A 9,857-nucleotide genomic window follows, 5' to 3' on the forward strand; every position below is an offset into this window, starting at 1 on the left:
GTAGGATATACCAGGATGTTCAGTAGGGTATACCAGGGATGTTCAGTAGGGTATACCAGGGATGTTCAGTAGGGTATACCAGGGATGTTCAGTAGGGTATACCAGGGATGTTCAGTAGGGTATACCAGGGATGTTCAGTAGGGTATACCAATATGTTTATTAGTGTATACCAGGGATGTTCAGTAGGGTATACCAGGGATGTTCAGTAGGGTATACCAGGGATGTTGAGTAGGGTATACCAGGGATGTTCAGTAGGGTATACCGGGATGTTCAGTAGGGTATACCAGGATGTTCAGTAGGGTATACCAGGGATGTTCAGTAGGGAATACCAGGATGTTCAGTAGGGTATACCAGGATGTTCAGTAGGGTATACCAGGATGTTCAGTAGGGTATACCAGGGATGTTCAGTAGGGAATACCAGTATGTTCAGTAGGGTATACCAGGGATGTTCAGTAGGGTATACCAGTATGTTCAGTAGGGTATGCCAGGGATGTTCAGTAGGGTATGCCAGGGATGTTCAGTAGGGTGTACCAGGGATGTTCAGTAGGGTATACCAGTATGTTCAGTAGGGTATACCAGTATGTTCAGTAGGGTATACCAGTATGTTCAGTAGGGTATACCAGGGATGTTCAGTAGGGTATACCAGGGATGTTCAGTAGGATATACCAGGATGTTCAGTAGGGTATACCAGGGATGTTCAGTAGGGTATACCAGGGATGTTCAGTAGGGTATACCAGGGATGTTCAGTAGGGTATACCAGTAGGGTATACCAGGGATGTTCAGTAGGGTATACCAAGATGTTTATTAGTGTATACCAGGGATGTTCAGTAGGGTATACCAGGGATGTTCAGTAGGGTATACCAGGGATGTTCAGTAGGGTATACCAAGATGTTTATTAGTGTATACCAGGGATGTTCAGTAGGGTATACCAGGGATGTTCAGTAGGGTATACCAGGGATGGATGTTCAGGGAGTAGGGTATACCGGGATGTTCAGTAGGGTATACCAGGATGTTCAGTAGGGTATACCAGGGATGTTCAGTAGGGTATACCAGGATGTTCAGTAGGGTATACCAGGGATGTTCAGTAGGGTATACCAGGGATGTTCAGTAGGGTATACCAGGGATGTTCAGTAGGGTATACCGGGATGTTCAGTAGGGTATACCAGGGATGTTCAGTAGGGTATGCCAGGGATGTTCAGTAGGGTATACCAGGGATGTTCAGTAGGGTATACCAGGGATGTTCAGTAGGGTACACTGGTACAAAATGTCTTCAAAAACATTTATTACACAAGTTTAGGTAGTTAGTATCTCTCTGTTTCTCTCAGTTTTATCCAATTTCGTTCCGACTGAACACGACCCTGGTCAGTCTGGAATTTAATGGCTAATTTCTCCACGCAACATTTCTGAAGTGGTGACATACCTTCAGCAGTGGTTTCCCCTCTTTCTCCTTGTCATCAGCGTCGAGCTTCACATCCAGTTTCTTAATCAGTTTGTCGGCAGTCTCTTTGTTAAAATTCATGATGGCATCGAACACCTTTTGGTCAAAACAAGATGAATGTCACATTGATTTATTTCAGATGTGTGTGCTACACCCAACGGAGAAAAACATAAACAAACATAAACATAAACAAACCTTAAAGATGGGATCCAGGACGAGCTGGCAGAATGTACGTGGGAGCTTTTCCCCGGCAGCGTTGGTGGCTGATTTACTGAATTTACCACATGACGGGTCGAAGAACCTGGAGAAACACACGTGATCATCAACTGGAGAAACACATGTGATCATCAACTGCACTGTCCTCTGGAGTCATTGTTGGACACAGGTTAAGCCGGGTCATTTTTCAAAGGAGATTCTCCATTGAGTTGTCTTTTAGGTCAGGACCAGGCTTAACCTGTGTCTGGAAAACTGACCCAGAATCATCCACTGAACAGTGCTCTCCAACACTCTCTCCTCTCCTATCCTCCTTCTCTCTCCTATCCTCCTTCTCTCTCCTATCCTCCTTCTCTCTCCTCACCTCCTTTCTCTCCTCCCTCTCTCCACTCACTTTTCTCCCCACAGTTTCTTCATCATGTCCTCCACCTTCTTGCAGCGCTCCTCTGGGTTCATCGCAGTCTTTTGGTCTCCCTTGGCTGTGAACTTGGCAACGTACATCTCAGCAAACTGCTTCAGAGTGAAGGCCCAGCCGTGGAGACCCGAGCCGAAACCCACTGTGCCCACCATTGGGTCCACCTACACAGGGAAACACAGAACAAACGCATTAAGGGGATCGAACTAGTGGTCCTCTGCTTTGCAAACACACGTGACTGCCCACTTTTAACATACTTACAAACATACACTTAACATACTAGCCAGTTGCCCCACCGAGTATTTATTTTGCATTTCAGGGACCAATTGAAACAATTTCGAGCTCTGGAATGAACTTACCGTACCATCTGAACCCTGTGGTCTGACCGTACCATCTGAACTCTGGGGAGTGGTCTGACCGTACCATCTGAACCCTGTGGAGTGGTCTGACTGTACCATCTGAACCCTGTGGAGTGGTCTGACCGTACCATCTGAACCCTGTGGTCTGACCGTACCATCTGAACTCTGGGGAGTGGTCTGACCGTACCATCTGAACCCTGTGGAGTGGTCTTAAGGTACCATCTGAACCCTGTGGAGTGGTCTGACTGTACCATCTGAACCCTGTGGAGTGGTCTTAAGGTACCATCTGAACCCTGTGGAGTGGTCTTAAGGTACCATCTGAACCCTGTGGAGTGGTCTTAAGGTACCATCTGAACCCTGTGGAGTGGTCTTAAGGTACCATCTGAACCCTGTGGAGTGGTCTTAAGGTACCATCTGAACCCTGTGGAGTGGTCTGGTTGTACCATCTGAACCCTGTGGTCTGACTGTACCATCTGAACTCTGTGGTCTGACCGTACCATCTGAACTCTGGGGAGTGGTCTGGCCGTACAATCTGAACCCTGTGGAGTGGTCTGACCGTACCATCTGAACCCTGTGGTCTGACCGTACCATCTGAACTCTGGGGAGTGGTCTGGCCGTACAATCTGAACCCTGTGGAGTGGTCTGACCGTACCATCTGAACCCTGTGGTCTGACCGTACCATCTGAACCCTGTGGTCTGACCGTACCATCTGAACCCTGTGGAGTGGTCTGACCGTACCATCTGAACCCTGTGGTCTGACCGTACCATCTGAACCCTGTGGTCTGACCGTACCATCTGAACCCTGTGGTCTGACCGTACCATCTGAACCCTGGGGAGTGGTCTGACCGTACCATCTGAACCCTGGGGAGTGGTCTGACCGTACCATCTGAACCCTGTGGAGTGGTCTGACCGTACCATCTGAACCCTGTGGAGTGGTCTGACCGTACCATCTGAACCCTGTGGTCTGACCGTACCATCTGAACCCTGTGGTCTGACCGTACCATCTGAACCCTGTGGTCTGACCGTACCATCTGAACCCTGTGGTCTGACCGTACCATCTGAACCCTGTTACACACTGACCATGATGCTGCCCATGGGTCCGCCCGTACCATCTGAACCCTGTTACACACTGACCATGATGCTGCCCATGGGTGGGTCATCTGAACCCTGTTACACATGACCTGAACCCTGGGTTACATCTGAACCCTGACCATGATGCTGCCCATGGGTCCGCCCGTACCATCTGAACCCTGTTACACACTGACCATGATGCTGCCCATGGGTCCGCCCGTACCATCTGAACCCTGTTACACACTGACCATGATGCTGCCCATGGGTCTGCCCGTACCATCTGAACCCTGTTACACACTGACCATGATGCTGCCCATGGGTCCGCCCGTACCATCTGAACCCTGTTACACACTGACCATGATGCTGCCCATGGGTCCGCCCGTACCATCTGAACCCTGTGGTCTGACCGTACCATCTGAACCCTGTGGTCTGACCGTACCATCTGAACCCTGTTACACACTGACCATGATGCTGCCCATGGGTCCGCCCGTACCATCTGAACCCTGTTACACACTGACCGTGATGCTGCCCATGGGTCCGCCCGTACCATCTGAACCCTGTTACACACTGACCGTGATGCTGCCCATGGGTCCGCCCGTACCATCTGAACCCTGTTACACACTGACCGTGATGCTGCCCATGGGTCCGCCCGTACCATCTGAACCCTGTTACACACTGACCGTGATGCTGCCCATGGGTCCGCCCGTACCATCTGAACCCTGTTACACACTGACCGTGATGCTGCCCATGGGTCCGCCCGTACCATCTGAACCCTGTTACACACTGACCGTGATGCTGCCCATGGGTCCGCCCGTACCATCTGAACCCTGTTACACACTGACCGTGATGCTGCCCATGGGTCCGCCCGTACCATCTGAACCCTGTTACACACTGACCGTGATGCTGCCCATGGGTCCGCCCGTACCATCTGAACCCTGTTACACACTGACCGTGATGCTGCCCATGGGTCCGCCCGTACCATCTGAACCCTGTTACACACTGACCGTGATGCTGCCCATGGGTCCGCCCGTACCATCTGAACCCTGTTACACACTGACCGTGATGCTGCCCATGGGTCCGCCCGTACCATCTGAACCCTGTTACACACTGACCGTGATGCTGCCCATGGGTCCGCCCGTACCATCTGAACCCTGTTACACACTGACCGTGATGCTGCCCATGGGTCCGCCCGTACCATCTGAACCCTGTTACACACTGACCGTGATGCTGCCCATGGGTCCGCCCGTACCATCTGAACCCTGTTACACACTGACCGTGATGCTGCCCATGGGTCCGCCCGTACCATCTGAACCCTGTTACACACTGACCGTGATGCTGCCCATGGGTCCGCCCGTACCATCTGAACCCTGTTACACACTGACCGTGATGCTGCCCATGGGTCCGCCCGTACCATCTGAACCCTGTTACACACTGACCATGATGCTGCCCATGGGTCCGCCCGTACCATCTGAACCCTGTTACACACTGACCATGATGCTGCCCATGGGTCCGCCCGTACCATCTGAACCCTGTTACACACTGACCATGATGCTGCCCATGGGTCCGCCCTCGTCCTCTCCGTAGGTGGCGATGATGACGTTGACGTTCTCTACGATGCGCTGGAAGGTGGCAAAAAGTGCGTCGGGTTTCAGCTGCAGCTCCAGCAACGCCCGGTCCATCTTGTTCATCATCAGAACAGGCTTTATCCGCTCTGCGATGGCCTGTCGCAGCACTGTCTCGGTCTGAACACACACACCTGTGACGGAGGAGAGAGGTTGGTACAGCACCACCTTAGAAGGGCATTAGTTCATCAAGGTGCTTGCAAGCTGCAACAAGGCCGTAGGCAGAAACTTTAAAGGAGTAGATTTTTTTATTTGTATAGTTTGTCAGTGTTCAAATCTGTCATGATACACGTGTATAATAAATAATAATATTGCTATACTATTTAATAATGGTATTTAATATCGCTCTTTTCAAGGACCCACAGTATGATGCCTAAGGGCTATCATGGTTGACTGTTGTACTACCTATTGTTGTTTACTAACTGGGATCCTACTCTAAACAAACCACAATTTATAGGGCATTTGTAAAGTATTCATAAGCACAATAAATAAAGATGTCACAAACCAGTAATAAGCAAAGTCATGCGATATAAAAACAAAAGTAAAATAATTGTTGTTGCCAAATGTGGTATAATCCTTTTGCTTACCCTCCAGAAAAACTAGCAACGTAAATGTCGTTTTTATAATCTGAAAACAATATTTGACTAAATGTTAGAAAATAAATACAGTTAGAAAATACATGTGCGTTTAAAAAGTATATTTCAAAGTTACAAATATTTTCGTGTTCGGAGCAACCTCCAATTCCTGACCTGTTCGTATCTGAGGTCCTCCAGCACACTATTTGTAGTTCTTTAGTTGTATACCGTTACAGTACATGCACACTATTTGTAGTTCTTTAGTTGTATACCGTTACAGTACATGCACACTATTTGTAGTTCTTTAGTTGTATACCATTACAGTATGTGCACACTATTTGTAGTTCTTTAGTTGTATACCGTTACAGTACATGCACACTATTTGTAGTTCTTTAGTTGTATACCATTACAGTATGTGCACACTATTTGTAGTTCTTTAGTTGTATACCGTTACAGTACGTGCACACTATTTGTAGTTCTTTAATTGTATACCGTTACAGTAGGTGCACACTATTTGTAGTTCTTTAATAATATGTCAATGTGAGAGTCCTTGCGAATAAGATTTCTAATGTATGTATAAAGGCCAAATAACCTTGAACTTTAAGCATCATGGGCTGTTACTGGGGTGTGAGCGAGCCAAGCATTGGATGCATTACAGCCAGGACACTACAAGACTGTGTCCAAAACAGCACCCTAGTCCCCATATCACAGGTCACTACTTCTGATCAGAGCCTCGTAAAGTTGTTCGGATATTGGACACAAGCAGTGCACTATATAGGGAATAGGGCGCCATCAGTCCCTTCCTTGTCATACCTGAGACACAGTCTACAACAACTAGTGCCCCGTCAGTGACGCGGAGAGCAGCCGTCACCTCGGAGGAGAAGTCCACGTGACCGGGAGAGTCTATGAGGTTAATGAGGAAGCCAGAGCCATCCTTGCACTGTTTGATGAAGGCCAAGTCATTCTCAGCCAATTCATAGTACAGAGAGATGGCTCTGCAGGGAGGGAGGGAGTAAGAGCGGGTGGGAGGGAAGAGAGGGTGGGAGGGAGGAAAGAGAGGGAGGGAGGGAGGAAGAGAGAGAGGGAGGGAGGAAGAGAGGGTGGGAGGGAGGAAGAGAGGGTGGGAGGGAGGGAGGAAAGAGAGGGAGGGAGGAAGAGAGAGAGGGAGGGAGGAAGAGCGAGAGAGAGGGAGGAAGAGAGAGAGAGGGAGGGAGGAAGAGAGAGAGAGGGAGGGAGGAAGAGAGAGAGAGGGAGGGAGGAAGAGAGAGAGGAAGAGAGAGAGGGAGGGAGGAAGAGAGAGAGGGAGGAAGAGAGAGAGGGAGGAAGAGAGAGAGGGAGGGAGGAAGAGAGAGAGGGAGGGAGGAAGAGAGAGAGGGAGGGAGGAAGAGAGAGAGGGAGGGACATGTAACCATTGTGACCATCGTACATTTAATGTCTGTCTCTCAATCACACTCACACAGTGGTATATTAGGGTACAGGATACCAGGGATAAGGTCAAGCATCTCTAAGTAGGAGTGCTGATCTCGAATTCAGTTTTGTCTTTTAGGTTCATAAATGAATAGGATTTTAGGTCATTTGTGGTCAATAATAATTCAAATGCAGGTTGATTGTTGAACAACTTAGTTTTGTAGGTCTACCTCAGATTCCCAAAGAGAATATTACCCTTACAAGGTTACACACTTATAGTAGAAAAAGGGACATATTGTTGTAAAGAAAAACATTTGTATATTACACTCTCTGAGGAGGACGAGGTATATTGTCTTGAGGGAAACACATACGTTGACTTGATGGTGATGCACCTCTCCTGCTCGTCTTTCCTGGTGTCTGTGAAACGCGTCTCGCCAGCCCGGGCGCCAGCGATGATGCCAGCCTTGCACACCAGGGAGTCTGTGAGAGTGGACTTCCCATGGTCCACATGGGCGATCACAGACATGTTCCTGATGTTGGACTTCTTGTCCATGATCGCACGGATCTGGTCTACTGTAAAATTCACCTGGAAAGGGGAGGTGAGATCTGGTCTTTTGTATAAATTCACCTGGAAAGGGGAGGTGAGATCTGGTCTACTGTATAATGCACCTGGAAAGGGGAGGTGAGATCTGGTCTACTGTATAATGCACCTGGAAATGGGAGGTGAGATCTGGTCTACTGTAAAATTCACCTGGAGAGGGGAGGTGAGATCTGGTCTACTGTAAAATTCACCTGGAGAGGGGAGGTGAGATCTGGTCTACTGTAAAATGCACGTGGAAATGGGAGGTGATATCTGGTCTACTGTAAAATATCATCTGGAGAGGGGAGGTGAGATCTGGTCTACTGTAAAATGCACCTGGAAATGGGATCTGGTCTACTGTAAAATTCACCTGGAAATGGGAGGTGAGATCTGGTCTACTGTAAAATTCACCTGGAGAGGGGAGGTAAGACTTGGTCTACTGTAAAATGTACCTGGGGAGAGAAAGTGAGATCTAGTCTACTGTAAAATTGATCTGGTCTACTGTAACATTCACCTGGTGAGGAGAATGATCTGGTCTACTGTAAAATTCACCTGGTGAGGGGTGGGGGTTGTTAAATTAATTCCAAAGCCAATAGCCTAATCATTTGCTGCAGTAACCTATAGGCTATGACGCATCTAAGAGAGGACACTATAACCCCAGATTGTACACCTGCATGGTTTCATTGTAACAGGTGCATTTGTTTACAATAACAACACCGGTTCTTACCTGTAGCCCATGTAGTAAACTGGGCCTGGGTCTAGCCTACAGGGGCAGGCAGCGTTGCCCAATGTGAGCACGTGAAACTTTAATACCGCCATCCATCTCAGGGAACGGCGTGCTTGTGCTATTTATAACACGGGGCCGGGGGTAATGGTATTCTGTCTGACTGTACCCCTGCGTTGGCACGCACATTAGGCCCGAAGCCTACCGAAAATAACACTATTTAAATTCAAAAGAAACACTACGAGACGAGGTGTTGTTTACAGCAAATGTATTCAGGTAGCCTGCAGCAACTAATTCAAGTTCCACAGATGACTTTATTGTCTTGTTGATAAATAAGACTAGTCACATTACATAGGTCATGCTTTACTTCGATTTGTAGAACGAATAACACATTGTGTTAACGGTGTGACATGCTTGCAATAATCACAGCATCCTTATTAGGCTAGTAAGCAATGAATACATTCCGTTTCATTTTAACCATTTGTTAAAATTCTGCATACGTCATCGACAATTATACTAAAAAGGATATTAATTTGAAAACCGTCGCTTTTAGAAGAAAGACAAACATTGTTAATGGCTGTAATTTGTCAAAACATGTTATATAGACTTACCATGATAGCGGTTCTTTATAGCCCCAGCCTCAGCCGGTTGTTCCTCTCTTTCGGGGTGCTAGAGGGAAAGAGAGACTATGACGCACTGGTCTTGGTTAAACTCTGCGACAGCCGGCACTCTGGAAGTCATGTGGAATATGTCACGAAGTGTCATATGGACCCGAACTGAATTTTTAAAAGGGATATTAGCAGATATTTTTTGTCGTTACCGATCTAGTCTATGCAGCATGTTAGACTCTCAGAAATGTGCAAGGGGACAGAATATTTAATATTTTGGCTTCGACAACTGAACAAAAAATATAAACGCAAGATGTAAAGTGTTGGTCCCATGTTTCATGAGCTGAAATAAAAGATCCCGATATGTTCCATATTTCTCTAAAATGTTTTGCACAAATTTGTTTACATCCTTGCTAGTGAGCATTTCTCCATTGCCAAGATATGCCACAACTGTAAAGTGGGTGGATTATCAAGAAGCTGATTAAACAGCATGCTCATTACACAGGTGTACCTTGTGCTGGGGGACAATAAAAGGCCACTTTAAAATGTGCAGTTTTGTCACACAACACAAATCCCACAGATGTTTCAAGTTTTGAGGACGCGTGCATATTGGCATGCTGACTGCAGGAATGTCCCCCAGAGCTGTTGCCAGAGAATTGAATGTTCATTTCTCTACCATAAGCCACCTCCAATGTAGTTTTAGAGAATTTGGCAGTACGTCCAACCAGCCTCACAACCGCAGACCACGTGCAAATCAGGATCTCCATAACCTTGTCCAGTCATGTGAAAGTCATAGAATAGGGCCCAATTCATTCATTTAAATGGACTGATTTCCTTATAAGAAC

The 9,857-nt window shown here is 47.5% G+C and overlaps 1 protein-coding gene across 1 annotated transcript in view; it reads right to left on the bottom strand.

The window, feature by feature from the left end:
- The window catches only part of LOC124036677 (elongation factor 2-like), a 20,882-nt gene extending 11,725 nt beyond the window's left edge, over window positions 1-9,157 (bottom strand). Inside the window, exons 1-7 of the mRNA XM_046351525.1 lie at window positions 9,016-9,157; window positions 7,472-7,686; window positions 6,507-6,688; window positions 5,041-5,252; window positions 2,046-2,230; window positions 1,634-1,739; window positions 1,421-1,534 (exon numbers count right to left, since the gene is read on the bottom strand). Of these exons, the coding sequence (XP_046207481.1) occupies window positions 1,421-1,534; window positions 1,634-1,739; window positions 2,046-2,230; window positions 5,041-5,252; window positions 6,507-6,688; window positions 7,472-7,686; window positions 9,016-9,018 (1,017 nt within the window). The 5' untranslated portion in view covers window positions 9,019-9,157. The remainder of the gene's footprint in view (window positions 1-1,420; window positions 1,535-1,633; window positions 1,740-2,045; window positions 2,231-5,040; window positions 5,253-6,506; window positions 6,689-7,471; window positions 7,687-9,015) is intronic.
- Window positions 9,158-9,857: the final 700 nt, after the last annotated feature.

The sequence above is a fragment of the Oncorhynchus gorbuscha genome, linkage group LG05 (genome assembly GCF_021184085.1).
Source record: "Oncorhynchus gorbuscha isolate QuinsamMale2020 ecotype Even-year linkage group LG05, OgorEven_v1.0, whole genome shotgun sequence".
Classification (NCBI taxonomy): Eukaryota; Metazoa; Chordata; class Actinopteri; order Salmoniformes; family Salmonidae; genus Oncorhynchus; species Oncorhynchus gorbuscha.